This window comes from Schistocerca piceifrons, chromosome 2, assembly GCF_021461385.2.
Source record: "Schistocerca piceifrons isolate TAMUIC-IGC-003096 chromosome 2, iqSchPice1.1, whole genome shotgun sequence".
In the NCBI taxonomy this organism is placed as follows: domain Eukaryota; kingdom Metazoa; phylum Arthropoda; class Insecta; order Orthoptera; family Acrididae; genus Schistocerca; species Schistocerca piceifrons.
This window is the reverse complement of record NC_060139.1, coordinates 735,188,546-735,215,351: the sequence shown is the minus strand read 5'-3', so window position 1 is coordinate 735,215,351 and position 26,806 is coordinate 735,188,546. Positions and strand designations below refer to the sequence as shown.

Sequence of the window (26,806 nt, the reverse complement as noted above, 5' to 3'; positions counted from 1 at the left end):
TCCGGAATAGTCCCCCATTCGGATCTCCGGGAAGGGACTGCCAAGGGGGAGGTTACCATGAGAAAAAGATCGCATAATCAACGAAAGGATAACGTTCTACGAGTCGGGGCGTGGAATGTCAGAAGCTTTAACGTGGTAGGGAAACTAGAAAATCTGAAAAGGGAAATGCAAAGGCTCAATGTAGATATAGTAGGGGTCAGTGAAGTGAAGTGGAAGGAAGACAAGGATTTCTGGTCAGATGAGTATCGGGTAATGTCAACAGCAGCAGAAAATGTGAAACGTCCCCTTTGAACAATTTATACAGGACTGTGCTTAACCTGACACACAATATTTTTAGCGCAACGCAATCTGACTTTCAGAAATCCCTACAAAAGAATGGCCCTGACTAACATTAATCTATGCGTTTCACAAATCGCTTACCTCACAAAAATCTTGGTTACTCGAACTACTGCAATACAGCGAGCGCCTCTACTACCAGCTAAATAAAAGATTCAAACTACGGAAGGCACTAACTACTGATAGGGATAGTTAGCAAATGAAATATATTAATAGAGAACAAACAATGTATTTACCTTAATAATCATAATATATATAGCAGTTCATGACAAATTACAAAACTCCGCCATCTCTCTCCCCACATCCACCACTGCTGGCGGCTCACCTCCAACTGCGCAACGCTACGCGCTGTTCACATCCAGCTGCCGCTGCCCAACACTACAATGGCAGACAACAATGCAAACTAGACACAGACTGCACACAGCACAGCCAGTGATTCTCACACAGAGCACTACGTGGCGTTACCAATAAGAAAACCTGAACAGCCTACTTACAAATGGTATAACAGGTGTAGGATTCGTTATGAATAGGAAGGTAGGGCAGAGGTTGTGTTACTGTGAACAGTTCAGTGACCAGGTTGTTCTAATCAGAATCGACAGCAGACCAACACCGACGATAGTTCAGATATACATGCCGACGTCGCAAGCTGAAGATGAACAGATAGAGAAAGTGTATGAGGATATTGAAACGGTAATGCAGTATGTAAAGGGGGACGAAAATCTAATAGTCATGGGCGACTGGAATGCAGTTGTAGGGGAAGGAGTAGAAGAAAAGGTTACAGGAGAATATGGGCTTGGGACAAGGAATGAAAGAGGAGAAAGACTTACTGAGTTCTGTAACAAGTTTCAGCTAGCGAATACCCTGTTCAAGAATCACAAGAGGAGGAGGTATGCTTGGAAAAGGCCGGGAGATACGGGAATATTTCAATTAGATTACATCATGGTCAGACAGAGATTCGGAAATCAGATACTGGATTGTGAGGCGTACCCAGGAGCAGATATAGACTCAGATTACAATATAGTAGTGATGAAGAGTAGGCTGAAGTTCAAGACATTAGTCAGGAAGAATCAATACGCAAAGAAGTGGGATACGGAAGTACTAAGGAATGACGAGATACGTTTGAAGTTCTCTAACGCTATAGAATACTTCAGTTGATTGATGAAAGGAGGAAGTACAAACATGTTCCGGGAAAATCAGGAATACAGAAATACAAGTCGCTGAGGAATGAAATAAATAGGAAGTGTAGGGAAGCTAAGAAGAAATGGCTGCAGGAAAAATGTGAAGACATCGAAAAATATATGATTGTCGGAAGGACAGACTCAGCATACAGGAAAGTCAAAACAACCTTAAAAGCAACGGCGGTAACATTAAGAGTGCAACGGGAATTCCACTGTTAAATGCAGAGGAGAGAGCAGATAGGTGGAAAGAATACATTGAAAGCCTCTATGAGGGTGAAGATTTGTCTGATGTGATAGAAGAAGAAACAGCAGTCGATTTAGAAGAGATTGGGGATCCAGTATTAGACTCGGAATTTAAAAGAGCTTTGGAGGACTTACAGTCAAATAAGGCAGAAGGGATAGATAACATTCCATCAGTGGCAACAAAACGACTATTCACGTTGGTGTGTAGAATATATGAGTCTGGCGATATACCATCTGACTTTCGGGAAAGCATCATCCACACAATTCCGAAGACGGCAAGAGCTGACAAGTTCGAGAATTATCACACAATCAGCTTAACAGCTCATGCATCGAAGCTGCTTACAAGAATAATATACAGAAGAATGGAAAAGAAAATTGAGAATGCGCTAGGTGACGATCAGTTTGGATTTAGGAAAAGTAAAGGGACGAGAGAGGCAATTCTGACGTTACGGCTAATAATGGAAGCAAGGCTAAAGAAAAATCAAGACACTTTCATAGGATTTGTCGACCTGGAAAAAGCGTTCGACAATATAAAATGGTGCAAGCTGTTCGAGATTCTGATAAAAGTAGGGGTAAGCTATAAGGAGAGACGGGTCATATACAATATGTACAACAACCAAGAGGGAATAATAAGAGTGGACGATCAAGAACGAAGTGCTCGTATTAAGAAGGGTGTAAGACAAGGCTGTATCCTTTCGCCCCTACTCTTCAATCTGTGCATCGAGGAAGCAATGATGGAAATAAAAGAAAGGTTCAGGAGTGGAATTAAAATACAAGGTGAAAGGATATCAATGATACGAATCGCTGATGACATTGCTATCCTGAGTGAAAGTGAAGAAGAATTAAATGATCTGCTGAACGGAATGAACAGTCTAATGAGTACACAGTATGGTTTGAGAGTAAATCGGAGAAAGACGAAGGTAATGAGAAGTAGTAGAAACGAGAACAGCGAGAAACTTAACATCAGGATTGTTGGTCACGAAGTCAATGAAGTTAAGCAATTCTGCTACTTAGACAGTAAAATAACCAGTGACGGACGGAGCAAGGAGGACATCAAAAGTAGACTCGCTATGGCAAGAAAGGCATTTCTGGCCAAGAGGTCTACTAATATCAAATACCGGCCTTAATTTGAGGAAGAAATTTCTGAGGATGTAAGTCTGGCGTACAGTATTGTATGGTAGTGAAACATGGACTGTGGGAAAACCGGAACAGAAGAGAATCGAAGCATTTGAGATGTGGTGCTATAGACGAATGTTGAAAATTAGGTGGACTGATAAGGTAAGGAATGAGGAGGTTCTTCGCAGAATCCGAGAGGAAAGGAATATGTGGAAAACACTGATAAGGAGAAGGGACAGGATGATAGGACATCTGCTAAGACATGAGGGAATGGCTTCCATGGTACTAGAGGGAGCTGTAGAGGGCAAAAACTGCAGAGGAAGACAGAGATTGGAACACGTCAAACAAATAATTGAGGACGTAGGTTGCAAGTGCTACTCTGAGATGAAGAGGTTAGCACGTGGCGGGCCGCATCAAACCAGTCAGTAGACTGACGACCAAAAAAAAAAAAAAGGTTCAAACGTTGTTCTCATCAGGAATGTCATCTATAATATTAATCAGCTAAAACCATTACCCGGTGACAGATATTTTCAGAGGGCAACCAAACATTTGATTTGGTAAGGTCGTATGAGACCGAACTACTTAGGTCATCGGTCCTGAAGCCTACAACTACTTAATCTGACTTAAACTAACTTACGCTATTGACAACACACACACACCCCACACGCGCGGCTACACCGCGCGGCCCAAATATTTGACTTTCAGCGTTTCATATAATTAATGGCCGACTTTAAAAATTCTAGATGCGGTCATAATCTACTCACTGAAGGGTCTAATTTTACGATAAAGTGTTTAACTTAATATACCATGTATTAAAGTTTAGAAACTGTAAATGTCTTGAGATGGCGTAACTCACGGCGCACAAATTACCCAGACTACACTACCGGCCATTAAAATTGCTACACCAAGAAGAAATGCAGACGATAAACGGGTATTCATTGGACAAATTTATTATACTGGAACTGACATATGATCACATTTTCACGCAAGTTGGGTGCATAGATCCGGAGAAATCAGTACCCAGAACAACCATCTCTGGCCGTAATAACGGCCTTGATACGCCTGGGCATTGAGTCAAACGGAGCTTGGATAGCGTGTACAGGTACAGCTGCCCATGCAGCTTCAACACGATATCACAGTTCATCAAGAATAGTGACTGGCGTACTGTGACAAGGCAGTTGCTCAGCCATCATTGACCAGACGTTTTCAATTGGTGAGAAATTTGGAGAATGTGCTTGCGGGGGCAGCAGTCGAGCATTTTCTGTATCCAGACAGGCCCGTACAGGATCTTCAACATGCGGCCGTGCATTATCCTGCTGAAATGTAGGGTTTCGCAGGGATCGAATGAAGGGTGGATCCACGGGTCGTAACACATCTGAAATGTAACGTCCCCTGTTCAAAGTGCCATCAATGCGAACAAGAGGTGACCGAGACGTATAACCAATGGCATCCCATACCATCACGCCGAGTGATACGGCAGTATGGCGATGACGAATACACGCTTCCAATGTGCGTTCACCGCGATGCCGCCAAACAACAATGCAGCCATCATGATGCTGAAAACAGAATCTGGATTCATCCGAAAAAAAGACGTTCTGCCATTCGTGCACCCAGGTTCGTCGTTGAGTACACCATCTCAGGCGCTCCTGTCTGTGATGCAGCGTCAAGGGTAACCGCAGCCATGGTTTCCGAGCTGATAGTCCATGCTGCTACAAACGTCGTCGAACTGTTCGTGCAGATGGTTGTTGTCCTGCAAACGTCACCATCTGTTGACTCAGGAATCGAGACGTGGCTGCACGATCCGTTACAGGTATGCGGATAAGATGCCTGTCATCTCGACTGCTAGTGATACGAGGCCGTTGGGATCCAGACCGGCGTTCCGTATTACCCTACTGAACCCACCGATTCCATATTCTGCTAACAGTCATTGGATCTCGACCAACGCGAGCAGCAATGTCACGATACGATAAACCGCAATCGCGATAGGCTACAATCCGACCCTTGCAAAGTCGGAAATGTGATGGTACGCATTTCTCCTCCTTACACGAGGCATCACAACAACGTTTCACCAGACAACGCCCGTCAACTGCTGTTTGTGTATGAGAAATCGGTTGGAAACGTTCAAAGCTAATCGTTTGCATATCACAGCATCTTCTTCCTGTCGGTTAAATTTCGCGTCTGTAGCACGTCATCTTTGTGGTGTAGCAATTTTAATGGCCAGTAGTGTATATTCATCCAGTTTTAGTGTATGAGAGCACTTAGAGACTTCACAACAAAGTTTAAACAAAACTTCAAATTTTTTTGAACTTTTTCCCGCTTATGTGAAATGTTAAAGACGATAACTCATTTGTAAACTAGTCAGATGATTAAAGCTGTTTTGTACAAAGGAGTGGTGGTGAGGGCGGAGGGTTAGTGGTATCCTTATGTTCACCTAATACTCTCTGTTTTTAGGGGTAGAAGCTTTGACTCACGAGAAATGGAGATTTCGTTAGTCATGGAATTTTACTGGGGGTCTTTCGTCACTTTGTTTTCCTGCAACCGTAAATGGTATCTTATGTCCTTTTATGTTCCTCTAAAGTTTATTATTAAATGTACAATACCCCGAAAGATACCAGAAATCTGATGTTTTCTCCAATGTTATTTCGTTTGGGATAATTTCGGCTGGAATTGACCATTTCCTAAGAAAACTTATCGCTTACATTAGCTGGATATAAGATGTAACTTGTCATCTGCAGTACTGCTCACTGCCCTGGAAGACTATTTCAGCAAAAAATGGTTCAAATGGCTCTGAGCACTATGGGACTCAACTGCTGAGGTCATTAGTCCCCTAGAACGTAGAACTAGTTAAACCTAACTAACCTAAGGACATCACAAACATCCATGCCCGAGGCAGGATTCGAACCTGCGACCATAGCGGTCTTGCGGTTCCAGACTGCATCGCCTTTAACCGCACGGCCACTTCGGCCGGCTCTATTTTAGCATCAGTATGCAATATTCACATAGCTTTTGTTCCATAAAGCTATAACCAAAGGATTATAATCTTCCAAATTGTCATAAGTAAGAAAACGTTTATCAAATCATTGAATAATACTTATACAATATTTTTACACATTAGGTTCTGTGAAACAGCTAGCTACACAGAAAATTACTGTAACCTTATCCATGAATTCTAACTTTGATTCTGATTCTAATTCACATAGTCCTTGTATACCTATTGTCATCACGAAGACGTTACTGCCAGTGACTGTATATCCTAATGCGAACTTTCCCTTCAGTTAAACTTGTGCGTGAGATATATCGGAGCCATAACGTGAGATACGTTTGTATTCAAGAGTCACTTTTTGATTTCTGATTCGAAAGCGTACCAATGAGGAGCATAATTTACATTTTCTGGACAACAACACAGTAACTTATGCTTATACCTGCGACTCGATATGCAGTACTCTCTGGCTTAAGTTTACAGTTGCTCTATACAGTCCTTCAGAGTTCATAAATACAATTATGGACCTCCCTTTTTTGGATTGATACTTTTCAAGACACTCACAATAAAAACATTCTGTTATTATCAACAACAAATACATAGCGCTGGATGCAATTTACATATGAATAGATTCAGGTGGAGCTTTTATGTATGGAAAGAAATCAATCGAACACTTTTAGGCTGCCTCTAATGGAAGAGTGTCGTGTTTCTTCTGCCTTTATCAAACTTAGTGTCGTTTGAAATGTGGCTCTCACAGCCCGAGGTACACAGCTGTTTGCTTGAGTTTTCTACGCAGGCGGGACTGGCAAGACTGTCACACGCTTTCGGCGGTCAGCCAGGACGCCTGCGTGTAATGAGTGGCGAGAGCGGAAGGACAATGCACGAAAGCGCGCGTGTCGCAGCGGAAGATTTCTGGAGAAAGTATGTACGTCGTTAAGGACACCTCACTCTCTCCTGGTAAGATGCCGGGAAACTCTGGGGAGTATCAACTTCTTTCTGACAGTATCCTGATGAAACAGACTGCGTTCTATCATTTGCTTGAAGACAGGGGACATCTCACGATTTAGCTCATACCAGTACCGGTACTACAAAGTATTGTATTATCTGTTAGGTCAGTAACTCAAACACTGAGGATCATTAAAAAATAAAATAAAAATATAGTTAAATTCACATAATAGCTATGGACTTTATTACACAGTTCAGTGTTTTCTAGTTATTTTCTATACTCTTTCATTTTTGGAATATTTATGACTATAATAGTAACTACTTGTAAAATTTCTGAAAAATAACTGTCATTGTTGCCAAAAATGTCTTCTCTAATCGCAGCAACACTGTTCTCTGCATTTGGCCCTCGCTCCCCTCGATTCCACGTAGTAAACATCCTCATTCTTTGAAGTCCAGTTTTGCAGCCGCTTACGAACGATTAGTACGCTAATTCCTCTTTCTCGTCTACTTCACATATCTGATATTAATAGTCTGTTACTGAAATTCCATTGGAACGAGATACGAACTCAGAGACTTTTGCAAACAGTTCTTAACGAATATATGTACTAATGCTTTTATACCTTTTACATCCATTGTAGGCTCTGCTACATATTTCTCTGAACAAATATCTTTTCCTGGTAGAGTTGCTAGTCCAGTGACGTAGGCGACAGAACCTTTGTTGAGATCTGAAAAGTTGTTTTCGAGGAAACAACTCACACTTATCACTTTTGTGCATGTTTCGGAGGAAACAACGCACACTTATCACTTTTGTGCATCTTTCCTAAAACTGTCTTTTTGAATTAATCCTTATTTATTAGAGTTATGGTGCATTTAACATTCATATTCTTTGGGCATTTTGTGTGTAGAAAAATCTGTTACTGGGTTTGTGCTTTTGCATGAAAGTAATTTACAATTATCGGTTTGCGTAATTCCATTGGCCGTGTTCATCCCGAAAGAAACGATAATTTCTGTTTGTGTTCATAATGTTTTCAGTGGTTATTAGCTTTTGGCAGGCTGTAAATTGTTATGGGACCGAGATGCTGAGGTCATCGGTTCCTGTTATTAGCTTTTTAAGAGTATTTCTTTCTTTATTTTTCAAGTATTAAAAATGTAATACTTTGGACTCTCCTTAATTATTTTGAGTTTCTGAAATACAGTTCTGCTACTGATTTTTTTATGCGCTTATCCATACCGTCCCCATGACTGTTTTTGTTTAAGCCTGCTTTTTCCTGTAACTGCCTTCCGTGGTTACACATCGGTCTGTTTGCTATAAAAAGCAAGGAGCCAAACGTACGTAACAGTGAACACTACAACAAATAACAATAGGAGTGTTGAGGATGCCTTATCTCATTTTATTCCTGGAAATAACTGTCTAGTAATCTCTGTGCTCTTTTCTGTTTAGTAAATATTATAAGTCTGTCTTCTTTTTCCAGCCGAGTACATTCGCCCATGTCCACGGAAGGACCCGAATGCCAATGGTTGCATCAGGGAACTGTTCCAGCACATGTTTCCTTATCTAGCAAAAGGTACGTGTACGCCAGAAAATAATACCTTAATATTAGATACATCGGCTGAACTTCTGCCAATTTGGGTTACGTATAACATGTGAAACATAAAATTTGAATGTGGTGCAAATATTAGAAATTTTTAATTAGGATTTAAAAATCTTATAAAGATTTATTCACACATAACTGAGCCAAAACAAGCCATAAAATGTCATGATTTTAAACTGCTAATAACTATACTGAGTTTGCCGCCGGCCCTGTCTTCACAAGCATATCATCTTGGTAGTTAGTTTAAAAGTGACAATGTCCGGTTCGCCTCGTAGTATGAAATACACGCATCAAGAGTTACACATTCGTTATGTAAAAAAACTTTTAGTTTCGGTTATACACAAAGTACTTGCTGCAGGTTTTCATTTGATACAAGCAACTGTGTGGTCATGTAGAACAGAAGCTTCGCACGCACAATGGCGATCTTCCAAGAAGCCCAAAAGTTTGTTTCAAGCATTTGGTTGTACATAGTGTTCTTTATGGTATAAAATATTACACTGTTGCCATTTCTTTTTCAAAAGGATAGGCGTAACGTTTATTTTGCCTGGTGTTCCATTATCCAATTTACGTAATATTAGATTTTAAGTTGTAACATTAAATTCGAATCAGATTCCTAAAAACGGAAGGGATTGCTGTCCTCTTCACCAAAATGATAAGTGAGAAATAAAAATCTTACAGATTAAACTTTTTACAGTCGTACAGTGTGTGCGAGTGACTAAATGAAGAGAATGTAAGTAAACAACGGTTGTAAGGAATGGAACTCACGGACCAGATGTCACAAACTAGACGGCCCCAGCATTTTTTTAGGGTAGCGCTGAGTAGATTATGACATAGTGAGATTGAGAAAGACTTTATAGTCCTCTGTGTAGCGTCGGAAAGTGAGCTCAACCGTTGCTGCTAATAGTCGATAGTGATGACTGTAAAAAGTAAGGAAGTGAACAGTAACACCAATGGATCTTGATGCGAGGTCAAGACTCCGCAGAAGTAGTATTTTTTCCCCTTTGAAGAACGTAAAATTTTCGAGCATGAAAATAAAACTTATTCAAATATTTGTCTTTCTTCACATTAACTGGTAGTCCTTTCGTATCAGTTCACCCGTTTGTCCAGATGACTTCCATCTTAAAATACGTTATCGTATAGAAAAAAACATCAAACTGAACTTCACGCTATGAATACTACGGTAGTAGTATAAATTTTCTGCTCTATATATTTTTGATATTTGACAGTGAAATCGAAACAATGAAACAGAAGAAATGTTGCAGTTGAGGACGTCTTTAACTGCAAGGAAAATCTGGATAAATCAAAGAAATTACTGTCATGGGGATGTTATTAAAGACGGCATATGTATGAAAAGGACTAACTACAATTTAACAGACGTTTTGGAACCAGATCACTCTCTCGTGATGAAAGGTTGCAACTGATCACGTGCCATTATTTTCCTCGTAGAAATGTGAACAGAACAGAAAATTAGACCGAGCAAAAGACTGGAGCTAAAGTGTCGTAGAAAGAAAATTTGTGAGCCCAGGTGCAGCAGGTTGCACTGAACGCCGTTTTATACAAAGAAAATAATATCGTGTGTGTCGCAAATTAATGTACTGTGAATAACAGCAGACAGACTCAGACGGATCTCTACAGTGAAGTGATCGCGTTAACCATGGTCAAGCCATGAGACAATGTTAGATATTATTGATGGGAGTTAATTCTGAGTGTGGCAAATTTTTGTTAAAGAAGAAGATTTCGTTTAACTCAGCAATGGTAGTGAGATTTTTGTAACACTGTTACTGAAAGTTTCAAACAGAAAAAACATCCAGTCACCTGCAGTGTTGGGGTAGAAAATTAAAATGTGCTCATCTTGATGCACCATTCACGGGAATTTTTGCGCAGATTAGTGACTATGGATGAAACTAGGATTTATCAACACACTCCTGAGTCGAAAGAATAATAAGAGAGACAAAGGCTTGTAAAAGATCACAAAAGAAGACAAGACAGTTTTGTCGGTTGGAGAGGTGATAGTTACATACATTTGGAATTTCCAGGATATAATTCTGATAGATTAATTGGGAAAAGGACGACCAACATCGGTTTATAAGATTGATTATCTTCAAAGAACAAATTTGCAAAGAATTCAACAACAGTCCTTTTTAGTGAAAGTGCCAAATTTTGGAGTTGAATTGATTAATCGTCGATGACGCTTTCCTGAATTGACTTCAAGTGATTCGTCGTGACTTCTAGCTTGAAAATTTCGCTTTGTGAGAAGAACTTTTCTCAAATAGACGAAATGGACGTCGCTGTTTCATAAAATTCAATTTTCCCTGTGGGCCGACATTGTTGACAGCTCCCTGCGTTAGCTGCTTAATCGTCGAAGGACACAGTGTTGCGAAACAAAATATTGCGTTTCTAACATTTTACCGAGCTCACTTGGAAAAAGAAAGCCATGCACAAACACGACGCCATCGCGTTCGAACTGTAGAGCCATCCCTCCTAGCGAATACCCCTAGACAAGTCAGGTATACACAGAAGACAGTGTAGCTAAAGCATAGGAGAGGGCAATCTTCTTCAAGCTGGTGCAGAAGTGAGAGACTTGTTTAACAGTTTGAGACCTACATATGTTTGTTTTCGGGCATTTAATTGAATACCCTTGGGTAGATACCAAAATTCACACTTGATCTGTCTTTAACTCTGGTCTTGCCTACTATCGAGTGAACGATAACTACAATCACTTGTAGAATCAGTTTGGTTCTGTAGACGTAGTTCTGATGCCGTCTTGACATACCGTTGATACTGTGCTAATACTAACGCTGATAATGAGTCGTGCGTCAATTTATATCTGTTTTTAGGGGATAGATGATGACATGGGAACTATTTGTGTGACATCCGTTGGAAGCGTAATTCAGGCCTTTTCTCGTTGCGCCCTCTATTGGTGGCTAGCCTCAACTCAGTTGCACCTTAGTACTAGGCAACTTGGTGTTCTTCGTAGTCCGGCTATGTTCTGCGGGACAAAGCATAAATAAAATGACTGCTATGGAAAGAGGCAGGTATTTTCAAATAGTTTTATGTTGAAGCTGGAAAGGTCTGTTATGAGAGTCATTTCAATAGTTCAACACTCTGTAAGGCAGAATTTAAGAAAATAATTTATTTTACAAAGTACCTTTACAGGCCTTCAATACAATCTACTGTCTGTGACAGCTTTCCGACGTTTTAGTAACTTCTGTATTCGAATTAGGACACCTTCATTGTTGATCTGTCTGATTACTCTAGTAACCTTACTGAAAGCTTCATCAGTCGACGACTGACACCTTAGTTTTGACCCAAAATCTCGTATCCAGGTTTTATCAAGTGCAACAGTTCTTTTCAGAAACTGTTATCCTTCTATTCGATAACGTTGGAGCGGTTCTTTTGCCATTCGTTTGGACATGCTTTTTGCTCTTCTCTCAGATCACCATCCTGCAGCAACTTTTCTCATGTTTAACTTTTCAGTTATGATTCTTTCCAGTTATGATTCTGTAAACTAAAGCGGCATTCTTGTGTCACATGCAATTTCCTCACATGTTTTTAGTCGATCCTCGCTCAAAATATCATTAACAATAACTTGAGAGGTGTAGTCGGTTGCAGTTGATAGCCTTCAATTTCTTCGTTTGTCCTCATTGTTTACCCGACCTTCACGGAAACGAGCAGATAATCGAGATTCTGTGCTACAATCCACTACACTGTTGCCACACATCTCTGTCGAATCTTCGCATATTTCCGTTGGATTCTTTCCACGTGGGGATTCGATTTTGATGTAGGAACGCTGGTCACAACATGCTAACCGACCTGACTCGATTTCAGCTTCCATTTTAAAACTGAATTACTCGCGACACAGCCACGCAAACCAGCAAACACTTATATGGCAGTCATGTGCGAAGTCTCGCTCATAACTTACGAGAATTTCAACCTCGATCGCGCCGCAGTGAAGGTCACGCATGCGCAGTGTGCAGGATTTTGGAACGACCCTCGTATGCCACATCAGAACAACTTTGAATACGTGGAACTATAGTGTACGGTGAATAAGGAGCCAGAAGTGGATCGAGTGGTTGAAATCGACCTTAGACTGACAAGAAGAGTGGGGAAGTGTATCACAAGATGGCTGCTAGTGACATCATTACTGCCCTGGGACGAGCTGGCTGAGAACAGCAGTGACTCGCCGTGACTTCCATTTCAGAACGATGGCAGTCCTCTCACTGCTATGCCGATCGATAGACGAGTAAGCACGGTCGCTTGTTATGGTGTCGGCAGGCATTCCCGAGATCGGCGTGGCGCCGTACGAGCCGCTGCGCATCCCGCGCCTGGCGCTGAGCAAGGGCCAGGGCGCAGTCCTCATCTCGGGCAGCTTCTCCGACATCGTCGTCCGGGGGCCCTCCAACGCCACCACCACTTTCGGCAGGTGAGAGCTGCGCGCGCAGCCGCGCTGATTCCAGCCTGCATGCCTGTCGGTCACCTTGCTGACCTTGGAAAAACGTATGAAAGCTTAAATGTTGAGCCATCCATGTTGCTGGAAGGCACTGGGGACGTCTCTTGATGTACACTAGCTGAGAAGAGTAATGAATCGTTTATTCTCTTCACTATGAAAACCATGTCACAAGCTGTATCTACTGCAGTATGTATAAGTAACTTGCACTCTATGCTGGAGGGAATTGACACCATGAATCCTGCAGGGTTGTCCATAAATCCGTAAGACCACGAGGGGGTGGGGATCTCTCTTGAACAGCATGTTGCCAGGCATCCCAGATATGCTCAATAATGTCCATGTCTGGGGAGTTAGGTGGCCAGAGGATGTGTTTAAACTCTGTAGCAATTCTTGGTGATTAGGGTGTCGCATTCTCCCTGCTGCAATTGCCGAAATTCCACCAGAATGCACAATCTACATCAGTGGATGCAGATGATCAGACAGGATGCTTATGTACGTGTCATTTGTCAGAGTCCTATCTAGACGTATCAGGGGTCCTATATCACTCCAGCTCCACACGTCCCACATCATTACAGAGCCTCCGCCAGCCTGAACAGTCCTCGTGATGACTGGGTGTTGTGTGCTGTCCTTAGGTTAGTTAGGTTTAAGTAGTTCTAAGTTATAGGGGACTGATGACCATAGATGTTAAGTCCCATAGTGCTCAGAGCCATTTGAACCATTTTGAACCTGAACAGTCCCCTGCTGACATGCACAGAGCATGGATTCATGAAGTTGTCTCCATGCCTGTACACGTCCATCCGCTCAATACAATTTGAAACGAGACTTTTCCGACCAGGCAACATGTTTCTTGTCATCAACAGTCCAATGTCGGTGTTGACGGGCCCAGGCGAGAAGTAAAGTTTTGTGTCGTGCAGTCATCAAGGGCACAAGAGTGGACCTTCGGCTCTGAAAGCTCATATCGATGATGTTTCGTTGAATTGTTCGCACGCTGACATTTGTTGAAGGACCAGCATTGAAATCTGCGGCAATTTGCGGAGGGGTTGCACTTCTGTCACGTTGAACGATTCTCTTCAGTCGTCGTTGCTCCCGTTCTTGTAGGATCTTTTTCCGGCTGCAGCGCTGTCGAAGATTCAGTATTTTAAACGGTTCCTGATATTTACAGTACACTCGTGAAATGGTCGTACGGGAAAATCCCCACTTCATCGCTACCTCAGAGATGCTGTGTCCCATCGCTCGTGCTCCGACTGTAACATTACGTTCAAACTCACTTAATTCTTTTAACCTGCCACTGTAGCAGTAGTAACAGATCTAACAACTGCGTTGTGTTACATAGGCATTGCCGACCGCAGCGCCTGTTTCTGCCTGTTTACGTATCTCTGTATTTGAATACGCATGCCTACACCAGTTTCTTTGGCGCTTCAGTAAACAGGAAGTAAACAGGCAGAAACTGGCGCTGCGGTCGGCAATGCCTATGTAAGATGACAAGTGTCTGACGCAGTTGTTAGATCGGTAACTGCTGCTACAGTGGCAGGTTATCAAGAATTAAGTGAGTTTGAACGTAATGTTACAGTCGGAGCACGAGCGATGGGACACAGCATCTCCGAGGTAGCGATGAAGTGGGGATTTTCCCGTACGACCATTTCACTAGTGTAGCGTATATATATATATATATATATATATATATATAGTGTGTGTGTACAGTGCCTGTCCGTAAGAGCGTGCAAAACTGTAACAGGCCATAGAAGATGCTCCACGGCACAATTTGAGGCAAAGTCAGCTTAAGGAGATATGAAAGTGAACTGTTCTACCTCTTCGTCTAGCGTTACTGTTTTCCACCATACTTATACTAACATGCATACAAGTTTATGCGTACTGTGCCGTTTATTTACATGCACATTCTTTATTTCCTGCAGGGAAACAATGAGGCTGATTACCAGGAAGTCAAGATGCAGGTTTTGTTTACTTTACTTGTCCACAAGGTGGCTCTGTTGTTTCGTATTTACATTGTACCGTAACAGAAAGTTGTATGAATCAACGACATACCCGTTCATTACTCGTTGCCGGCCGGAGTGGCCGAGCGGCTCTAGGCGCTTCAGTCTGGAACCGCGCGACCGTTACGGTCGCAAATTCGAATCCTGCCTCGGGCATGGATGTGTGTGATGTCCTTAGGTTAGTTAGGTGCAAGTAGTTCTAAGTTCTAGGGGACTGATGACCTCAGAAGTTAAGTCCTATAGTGCTCAGAGCCATTACTCGTTGCTATTCAGAGATGTACAGTACAATATAATGGGGCAGTACCGGCACCGTACTTCCTGATGGCTGAACTGGAGGAGGAGGTCCTATTCCATGTCCAGGGAGGTCACGTGGCCTGAACCGCCTTGATTATTTTCAACTCGGATATCTAAAGTCGCTTGTGTATGAGTCCCCTGTGGATATAGAGATGGAGTTATTTGGCAGAATTGCAGTTGCCTGTGATGTGATTCTAAACGCACCAGGGATATTTGTCAGGGTGCTTCAGAACCTTTTTCGCCGATATCGTGCTTGTAGTTAGGTTCATAGCCATCAGTTTCAGCACATTTTGTAACATACAGTACGAATGGTACTTTCATAGCCTCAGTGTTGGTATTTGCAGTTAACTGTATCTAATGTAAATAAAAAGATACATAGTAATGTGATTTTATTCCTGTTATCTCCTCTAGCCGGTTTCTCCGACTCCAGGTTCCCAACCTCAAATTGTTCAGTGGGGCATCCTTTATGTCCCGTTACATTTTTGCTCTTACGTGAACACCATGTACATACTAGCTGACAAATTGGGGGATTCATTTTGCCAGTTTTCTATTAGAACCGAAGAACAAAAAAAATGATAAAAAGTGTGGGTATTGTATTATAATATCGGAAATATTTCCACTTATTTGTGAAAACACCTCTCAAATTATGGAACAGTGGTACAGAGAAACATGCTTAACATACAAAGGTTTAAGTACAGTATCCAAATTAAGAAATATAGTGTGCAAAATACAAATTTTCTGTAATGTTTATTTAATTTAAACGTGATCCTAAGCAGTATTTCTAGTTACATGTCCAGGAGCTACAAAGCGATTTTGTAAACGTCTTTACGACAACGCCTCTCATAGCTCTATAGACGGCTGTCGTTTTCGCCTGCAGCCGTCTGCGCTTTGCTGACAAAAGTGCTGCCAACTGTCAGGGATTTCCGTAGGCTGACTCGACTGTAGTAGTGTCACAGTAGTGAAGAATAACTGTATTAAAACTCCGTGAATGATGCAGTATTTTTTCATGCATCTCATTGTTTATGACGTCATATCTCTTGAATTATGTGTCGTACAGCAATGCATTTGAGTAGGTACATTCAGCGGCATATGTGGATACGATCAGCAAAATATGTTGCGAGTGGAGTTAGTAACAAAGGGGTAATAAATTTAAACGCCGTGCACAATGAGGCAGTTTTTGTACATCTCAGTGTTTATGACTACTTATTTCCCGAACTATTACAGGTAGGTGGTTATTACTCCCACAGCGATTGTTGGCTGACACAAGGGATATGTGTACCAAGTATGGTTGGAATCGGTCCACTGATTTAGAAGGAGATGTGGAACATGCAAGCACACACTCTCTCTCTCTCTCTCTCTCTCTCTCTCTCTCTCTGTGTGTGTGTGTGTGTCTCTCTCTGTCTGTCTGTCTGTCTCTCTCTCTCTCTCTCTCTCTCTGTTTCTGTCTCTCTCTGTCTTTGTCTCTCTCTCTGTCTGTGTCTCTCTGTGTCTCTGTCCCTCTCTCTATCTCTCTCTCTCTCTCTCACATACACACACACACTCAGTCACTCACTCACTCACACACGCACACACACACACAATCAATTTTTATAACATGTGTGGAAATATGAAGGGTGCCACTGCTAGCAGTCGTTAGTAGTCGTTTTCTGCCATTGAGGAATTTGCAATTAGTTTTAGCAATGTGTAGCTCGACTCACCCCAAACATATACTGTTCATCACATGGTTCATGCAACGCCCATTGTACACCCAAAATGTCGGTTTGGTTCTGATTACAAACGGAATGGTACTTAAAGGAAAATTTCACGTGCCCATTCGATAGAGGGATCCAATATTAGTTGCAACCGATCCCAATAAAAAGATAAGAGAGACACTGAAACTGATTATTCGGAAGTCGGTATGGGTCACAATGACCAACACAGGAATCAAATACATAAATCAGAGTTAAACCAAGCAATGCTGGTACATTATACTTTCTGCTGAGAATGCTAAATTTTGTCGATTCGTTTGCCGGGTGTGCTAGTACTCAAGTGCCCAACCTTTGTTGGCAAGCAGATGTGTTTGATGACTCTGGACCGTGTCTGTATTAAACGTGATGTGACAAACAATTTTGCATTACGTAGAATAGTGTAAAGCGGACTTCGTGAAGCAAATTTAGACTGCAAAAGTTCAACTTCTCTGAGGTGTACGAATCTGTATCTGATGGTGCGTAGTTGGTGCGCTAATCGACACGTCACCAAACCGGTCTCCTTCCAATTTCAGTTACACTGAATAAGATAAATCTTATTATCATTACTGATGAAGGTTAGCACAATGCTTTGACAGTGAAACAAAGAGAAAGGTATAGATTACAATTACTACTGCTGAACTCGTTACAAGCTAGTATACGGATGCTTACACGCAATTCTGCCGCAAGCAAGAAGGTCAACGAAGAAGAAATGATGACAAAAGCCAGGAAGCGAATCGTGTCTCACACATTAACCGAAGAATGTTGTAATTCTCATCAGCTATTCCTACAGACATATAAAGAAATGCCTGGCATCGACATAGTTACTTACACAGTCTAATGCGCTATACTTTTTATCGATAGGCCCTATGTGTTAACAGTAACGGTACTCCAGCAGCGGCTGAGCATGCGGCCAGCAGACCCTAGCTCAGGTGTGTCGAAATGGTTGTCTGTCATAAGGACGCGTAGTAGTCAGTGACCATATGTTTCTGTAGAGGTTAGATTAGATTACATTAGAATAGATTAGTTTTTCGTTCCATAGATCCGTGCTGAGGTGATCCTCCAGGATTTGGAACGTGTCAATTTTTTTTAAGCTGAAATAACAACACTAATAGTATGAGCATATAAAATACATCTTTTTTTAAGCTGAAATAACAATACTAATAGTATGAGTATATGCAATACATCATTTGTTTCTATTAAAAAATTCTTCAATGGAGTAGAAGGAGTTGGCTACTAGTAAGTCTTTCAGGCTCCCTTTAAACTGATCTCTATTTGTAACTAAATTTTTTATCTTTGCTGGCAAATTATTGAAGATGAGTGTTCCTGAGTAGTGGACCCCTTTTTAAACTAAAGTAAGTGCTTTTAAGTCCTTGTGCAGATCATTTTTGTTCCTTGTATTGTATGTATGAACTGAGCTGTTTGTTGGAAAAAGAGATATATTATTTAGGACAAATTTCGTTAAGGAGTAAATATACTGAGAGGCAGTAGTTAGCATACCCCGTTCTTTGAAGAGGTTTCTACAGGACGTCCGTGAATTTACTCCACAAATAATACGTATTACACGCTTTTGGACTCTGAAAACGTTTGTTTGACTTAAACAGTTACCCAAAAATATTATACTATATGACATTATGTAATGAAAGTACGAAAAGTATGCAAGCTTTTTCAGTTTTATGTCGCCTATGTCTGCTAACACTCGAATTGCAAATACAGATTTGTTAAGGCGTTTCTGCAGTTCTGTGGTGTGCTCCTCCCAACTGAATTTATTATCAAGTTGTAATTCCAGGAATTTAAGACTGTCAACCTCTTCTATCTGCTCTTCTTCATACTTTACGCATATGCTGGGTGGAAACTTCTTACAGGTTCTGAATTGCATATAGTGAGTCTTTTCGAAGTTTAATGTCAGTGAGTTGGCTTTAAACAATTTATTAATATAAGTGAAAATATCATTAGCAGATCTTTCTAGAACTACACTCGACATACTACTTATTGCAATACTTGTCATCTGCAAACAAAACGAACTCTGCTTCTGGCAGTGTAACTGATGTGAGATCATTAATATACACAAGAAAAAGCAATGGCCCTAAGATGGATCCTTGTATGTAATTTCTTCCCATTCTGATGATGGCTGATGACATAATTCACTAGTCCCTTGCACTGACACCCTTTGTTTCCTGTTAGCGAGGTATGACTTGAACCATTTTGCAGCACCGCCCATGACACCATAGAATTCTAATTTATTTAAAATGATGTTGTGGTTCACACAATCAAATGTCTTTGACAAATCACAGAAAATACCTGCTGCTTGTAATTTGTTATTTAATGAATTAAGTACATTTTCACTGTAGGTGTAAATAGCCTTCTCGACATCAGAACCATTCAGAAATCCAAAGTGTGTTCTTGATAATATGTTATTTGTGGTCAGATGGTTGAGAAGCTGCCTGTACATTACTTTTTCAAAGTACTGAACAAAGGTGCGCGGTGTCACGGAGAGTGTGCTGAATTTTAGGGGGGGAGGAGGGTCAGGGGAGGTCTTACAGGACCCGTTTTGAGTTTTGTTTACACATGTAGCAAAGTCGGATTCCATCCCCCCTACCCCCCTACCTCCCTCCCTCCTCACCGTTTCCCCGACAACATGCCTCATGAGGGTGCGAGATAAGAGGGTTGAAAAAGAATAAACACACTTTGCTGCTTCAGATCGCGTTAAAATTGCGTCAAATGATTTTGAACGGTTCCTATTGGCTCCTCCCTGTATACCAGAGCAAAGATGTGACTGCATCCCGATGATGTCAATACAGAACGGGTGAAGCGTCCGGGGGTGTCAGCATTGTCAAATGTCTCCAAGAACGACGTCGCACTGAGAACTGTCGTTTTCGACTTCAAAATGTGTGGAGGTCATCGTCCCAAGGGAAGCAGTGGTTTCATTGCCTCCCTTTACACCACCTCCTGAGACCTTTTCGTCTCAATACTGAACGGCGGAGACTCTGAAATGTTTTCCTAGGCCATCCATAAGAAAACTGGTGGTTTCAACGGTGGATGTAGTGCTTCTGTTCTCCCTTGCAGAAGCATCAAAAGAAGGGCTGGAGTGTAGTTAAGGTAGCTGCAACGAACTTCTCATTGTGTGACACGTCCACCGTGCCGTTCAGCAGAATTTTAGTGAAATTTGGTGCGAGTGTGACATCATTATCCTACCTTACCGCTCACCTGAACTGAACTATGGCTTTCGTTACGTATGTATAGACACCTTTCTGTTTGAAGCGTAGCGTAGCCCGAGAGTGACGTCGCAGCGGGCCATGCTTTTGCACCGTTGCAGAGGTGGGTTGTTTTGTAAAGCCTCGTCACCAGTTTCGTAAAGCCCTCGTCGCTACTGCTGTGAAGTCCGAGTTGCCACTGTTGTTACGGTAGGTCGAGTTTGTGAGTTCGTGAAACGACTTCTGGTGAAGTACGCTGCTAAGACAATTTCTCCTTGCCACTATTACACAGCTATCCTCCAGGGTCAGGTAACAGGATAGGAGAACGAAGGTTTTACAACACTCCAACAAATTAGTAACAAAGTCACGCAAATGAGTTAAAAAGGATTACTTATCTTTGTGATCTGTCGAACAATGAAATCTGCAACACTGGTCCCCAATGGCTAGGTGCAAATATTCGTAGGTAAACGTCACAGTACATAGCAAGAGCTCTATGGGACTTAACATCTGAGGTCATCAGTCCCCTAGAACTGAGAACTACTTAAACCTAACTAACCTAAGGACATCATACACATCCATGCCCGAGGCAGGATTCGAACCTGCGACCGTAGCGGTCGCGCCGTTCCAGACTGAAGCGCCTAGAACCGTTCTGCCACAACAGCCGGCATAGCAAATGCAATTTACAACAACTGTCTGCTGACTTCTAAGAATTCGCTAAATGACGTTCCCTGTCTAAGTCAGCCTTAAACGATGATCTTTAACCAAGTGGGCGAGAGCTGCTCTTCTGTCTTCCGAGTGGGCTTCTGTTGTTTGTCGTCCGGTCACTGGCAGATTGTAGTCAATATCTTCATCCCAACCAGCGCCCGAGGCGATGGTAGAATTCGCACTGGCACCGAATCGAATATTTCCACCTGTGGCGCTTTTGCCCAGGCTATGCCTTGTTCGGACGACACAGCAGCTTTGAGACAAATTTAAAACATGAGTCGCAATGGGAGACAATTACGGTGTTTCGAAAAGTTACCCTTTAATTGTGGACCGCAATGTAGAAAATCTACAATCCTAATCCTTAACGATTCCTTTTCTCTGAGATTCTGTGCAGTCAATACATCGTCTGTAAAAGTTATTTTCTGAGTGATACTAGAGAGCAGACCAATTGTTGAGTGTACTGCAGACCTCCAGTCTAGAAAACTTAAATCCCAAACCGGCGTCAAACCTTTATTTGTCGATGGCACTGTACGTGTTGTGGTGGTTTACAGGTTGGACACGGAGCAGCAACGCCTCGAGTTCGGCCTGCAGATCCCAGACCTGCGCCTGGAAGGCAACTACGACCTCAAGGGGCACATCCTGCTGCTGCCACTCGTCGGCAACGGGCGCGCCACCCTCAGGCTGGGTAAGCACGCCCATGTCTCCTCGCAGATCTGTTTCTGTGTTCTCGCTCTCTGTAATTTACCAGGTACAGTCGTAACGTAGTAATTTTACCTTCTCAGCAGGGCGATTGTCATTTTATTTCAAGGATTAGCGTTATAATTTTGTCCGTTACCACATAAGCTAAATTAATATAACACAAAATAAAAGTTTCTAAAATCTGAAATAAAAATAACAAAAAGTAGATAAGGAAAATATTATTAATTTAAAATTTGTAATTAATTTTGAAGAACTCTGTAATCACAACGATTGACAGGTCGAAACCAATATGATAATTAAGCTAAGTACTGTTTATAAGAGTTTAGTAAATAAGCTTGAAAGTTGAACAAATGTTCGCTTCATTCTGACATATAACACAGCACACGATTCTTACCAAATTGTAGGGTGGTCCGCCGTTATAAAATTGACTGAATCTTTTAAAAATTGGTGTAGAGATAGTCGTATGACACAAAACTCGGCGACTGGTTGGCACTGTCGCTACAGAGGAAATGCAGCTATTCATTTGCCCTATGTTACCTCCTGGCGCTTGAAACAATTATGTATGCAAGAACTATAACACACCTCTCTCGAAATAAGGTACTTAGTCAGCCTCAAATTGGATTTCACAAGGATCTCTTCAGAGCACGTGCTATTTTTCAGTTCACTAATCAGACTTTACAAAATTTGAACGACACAACATTCCCAATTCGTATCGTTTATGACTTGTCAAAGGCACTTGATGGTGCAGTTCGCAGAATTCTCCTCCTCTTGCTGGTAATTGGTTCGTTATGCCATCTAACTAAAAGAATGTAGAATGTTACCTTAAGGAGCTAATGGAGTATACACAATGAAACAGCATTTTCAACACGGGAATAATCACTACAGGCACACCACAGGGATCAATGTCGGGTTCGCTCTTGTTCGTGTTATACAGGCTGAGTCTGAAGGAAATGTAAATGCTGACGTGTGATATTAGTAGTGATTATGAACGAGACAGAACACAATTAATGTACATTGTCAATTGTTCTCTGTAAAATTCAGACATTGTATACAATTCATCACAGTAGTGTTGAGAAAGTAGCAACGAACAATTTGATACAGGACACGTGTGGTCTGTAAAGTCAGCAAACCACCTCAAATTAGCCTACAAAAACTGCCTAAGCTACTGTGCATGCACGCCGCGAGAGATCTGCAATGTTCTCACGCTTTTTTCGTGCAAACTATTAGTCCTAGAGAAAAAATGAACAGGACTTTTTTTGTAGGAAATTTAACGTAGTTTAATTCAATATTGGGGCTCGTTCCATGGGGCATGCATTTTTCCGAGTTTTTCAAGTAAAACCTACGAAAGGGATATTAAGCCTTCAATACCAACATATTTCCCGTAACGCGTATTACCAAGGGTGACTGTGATGGTGGTGGGGGGGGGGGTACTTTATGCCCACTTTAGAAAACAAAATTCGCTAATTGTTATTGACTTACCTTCACATAATACTTTTTAAATCGATACTGATGTGTAATTAGGGCTTAGAACCAGAAAGTTCCATAACATGGAGTATGAACGGTTAGACAGTCTGTGGAGAGAGCATCTCGAGTTCCTGCTGCTAATAAGGCAAGTACACCATCCGTTTGTTACACATTTTTAAGACCTTGAAACGGCAGCAACTTCGGAAATGGATAGGAACTGTGATTGCTGTGTGCACATGCGAGCTTAGTTGGTGACCCTTTGCTTACAGCTCCAGGCTGCGTTGCCTCCCGTCACACAGATTGAGGCTGCTGCCGAGGGGCATCACTGTGGGGGTTCGCACTAGAGTTGGGTAGTTCGCGAACGAACGGGTGCAAAGGAACGGTTCACCAAGATGAACGAAAGGACCGAGGAACGAATTCCAAGGAACGATCCGTTCATAGTTCACTTCGGTCGCAGCGGTCTACTTATAGTTCCCGGGAACGAGGAACGATCGGTTCATAGTTCACTTCGGTCGCGGCGGTCACTTCGGCAGTTCTCGTTCCAGCGTCGGTCGCGTGCTCGTCTCAGTCTCGGTCTCCCTCGGACGCACTCGTCGTTCTTCGCATGACCCCCTGTCTCAGTTCCACTGCCGACTGCTCCTAGTTAGTTCAGTATCCAGTTGTTCGTTTCGTTCACTGCGCTCGTATATTTTGCATGTGTTCCAAACTGTTCTTGCACTTGGTTCTGGCTATTCAGCGTCCACGACTGGTAATCAAAAAGTATTTTACAGTTACGTAAATTACATAAAAATTTCGTTGTATGTAATAGGTACGTCTTTTCAGGTAACAAAAGGGCATATCAGCTCACTTCATTATATCGATGAATAGCAGAAGACATACTTATAACAAGGCAAGTTTTGTTTTGTAATTCATATATTTTTTGGTTTCATCGACTTGATTTAGCAGCTAACTTTCAATAACTTTCTTAATTTTTAGTGTAAGAAAATTCATATAAAAAGATTTTCGTGTATCTTTCATATACAAAACATTACATTTAGGAAGGCTCAAATTATTTTTAAGTTTGGTTGTTTCCAGTTTGCATTACCTGCTAGTTTGGTTTCTTTGAAAAAACGAAGTGGGTTGTGAGTCGTTTTGGCTCAGTTGGAAAAGTGGTGCGTCTCCATTTCAAAAGACATAGATTGCCATAAAATAGTATTAACTTATTATCTCAAAAACATTTGTTCAGAAGGACCTTTCAAACCAAAAACTTCATTACTGGGAACTTAATTATTATTACTATTGCTGCATTAACTTTAATAATGCAACATAAAAACATAATTTTTACTAAGCGTGTGATGCAAGTATGAGAAAACCAAATTTTATTTTCTGCTTCCATGAAGTCTCTACTTCGCCTACGAACTCAGAGACAACGTGAAGTATATATATGGTGTAAACGATTATTGTTTACGACGTAGCATAGCTATGTAATGGAAGTCGAAATGAAGCATTTTATACAAGACACTTGTGGTCTATTAAGTTGGGAAACAGCCACCAACAGGTTTAAAAGACTACATGAGCTATAGCCAGCCCATGCGCGTCGCGTGAGATTTTCAAGTTCTCTTCTCCAGCTCTCTACACATCGTCATAGATTGTTTCGCAATTGTTGCTTGCATTAGCTTGTTATTTCTTTACTGCCTAGTTATTACATGTTTGTCTGTTTGTTGTATCTGCTCGTGACGGCAACACATCGTCCGTAATTGGTGAGCAGCCTGTACTCGGGGCCGGTTTTCCGTGCGGCACCCTATATTATTTCCCTGCGATCAGCCACACAAGGCTACGGTTGGCTAAACGAGAGGTTCTGCAGAATCACAGAAATTACTTTTAAAAGTGTGTAAGAATTCTGTAATGAATAAAAACTCTATACTCCATGAAGAGTACAGGGTGCAGCCAGTTGCAGATGGTGGCGCATGTCGCTGCCAATGACGTGTGTCGCTTTGGATCAGAGGAGATTCTCTCTGGTTTCGGGCGGCTAGCGGAAATGGTAAAGGCTGCCAGTCTTGCTTGCGAAATTAAGGCGGTGCTCACCACCTCAGCATCGTCGACAGAACCGACTGTGGTCCTTTGGTGCAGAGCCGAGTGGAGGGTCTGAATCAGAGGCTCAGGCGGTCCTGTGACCGTGTAGGCTGCAGATTCCTTGACTTGCGCCATAGGGTGGTGGATTTCCAGGTTCCGCTTAATAAGTCAGGAGTCCTCTACACACAGGAAGCGGCTACACGGGAAGCGGAGGCTATGTGGAAGGCACTGGGTGGTTTTTTAGGTTAGAGAGTCTCAGGAAACTACGGAAAGTTTATTCGTCTAAAAGGAGAAAACATAGTAAGGTAGTTGTAGGAACGATCGGTATTGTAGGTATAAATTGACATAACTATATCGGGAAAGGATCCCAGAGCTCCAAGCCCTAGTAGAAAGCACTGAAGCTCATATACTTGGGTACAGAAAGTTGGCGAAAGCCGGAAATAAATTCAGCCAAATTTTTTTTAAAAACTATCTAACAGTCTTTAGAAAGGACAGATTAAATACAGTTGGTGGTGGAGTATTTATTGCTGTCAGAAGTACTTCGCCTTGTAGTGAAATTGAACTAGACAGTTCCTACGAAATAGTATGGGTAGAGGTTATATCCGACAATCGGACTAAACTACTAATTAGATCGTTTTACCGACCTCCCCGACTCAGAAGATATAGTTGCCGAACGGTTCAAAGAAAACCTGAGTCTCATTTCAAATAGATACGGCACTGATACAGTTATAGTCGGAGGTGACTTCAATCTACCCCAGATATACTGGAAAAATTATATGTTTAAAGTCGGCGGAAGGTATAAAATTTCATCCGAAATTGTACTGAATGCTTTCTCAGAAAATTATTTTGAACAATTAGTTCATGAGCCCACTCGAAACGTAAATGATTGCAAAAGCATACTTGGCATCTTAGCAACAAATAATCCTGGACAAATAGTGAGTATCGTGCGAATACAAGGATTAGCGAACACAAGGCAGTTGCTGCTAGGCTGAATGCCGTAACACCTAGAACCATAAAAAAGAAACGCAAACTATATCAATTTAAAAATCTGATAAAAACTCTCTTAACGCCATTTTAAGAGACAGTCTTCACTCATTCCGATCTGATAGCGTAAGCGTAGAAAAGATGTGGAATGATTTCAAAGAGCTAGTTTCGACGGCAACTGAGAGACAAATACCACATAAATTAATAATTGATGGCACTGATTACCCATGGTAAACAAAACGGATCAGATCGCTGTTGCAGAAGCAACGAAAAAAGCATGCCAAATTTAAAAGAAGACAACATCCCCAATATTGGAAGAGTTTTGCAGAAGTTCGAAATATAGCGCGTACTTCAATGTGAGATGTTTTTAATAATTTCCACAACGAAACTCTGTCTCGGAATCTGGCAGAAAACCCAGATTCTTGCCGTACATAAAGCACACCAGTGGCAAGACACAATCAATACCTTCACTACGCGATAACAACGGTGAAGTCACTGATGACAGTAACACTAAAGCAGAGTTATTAAACACGGTTTTCCGAAACTCCTTCACCAAAGAAGTTGAACTAAATATTACTGAATTTCATTCAATACAACTGCCAAGATGTGAAACATAGAGGTAGATATCCTCGGTGTAGCAAAGCAGCTTAAATCACTTAATGAAGGGAAGGATTCCAGTCCAGATTGTTTTCCAGTCAGATTCCTTTTAGAGTATGCTGATACAATAGCTCCATATTTAGCAATTATAAACAACCGCTCGCTCACAGAAAGATCCGTACGTAAGGACTTGAAAAAATGCTCAACTCACACCAATACCCAAAAAGGGAAGTAGGAGTAATCCTCTGAATTACAGGCCCATATA

General features: G+C 41.7%; 1 protein-coding gene across 1 annotated transcript in view; it reads left to right on the top strand.

Moving 5' to 3' along the window:
* LOC124777097 (protein takeout-like) overlaps positions 1 to 26,806 on the top strand; it is a 117,592-nt gene that overhangs the window by 50,964 nt on the left and 39,822 nt on the right. Inside the window, exons 2-4 of the mRNA XM_047252378.1 lie at positions 8,271 to 8,363; positions 12,666 to 12,813; positions 21,297 to 21,430. Of these exons, the coding sequence (XP_047108334.1) occupies positions 8,271 to 8,363; positions 12,666 to 12,813; positions 21,297 to 21,430 (375 nt within the window). The remainder of the gene's footprint in view (positions 1 to 8,270; positions 8,364 to 12,665; positions 12,814 to 21,296; positions 21,431 to 26,806) is intronic.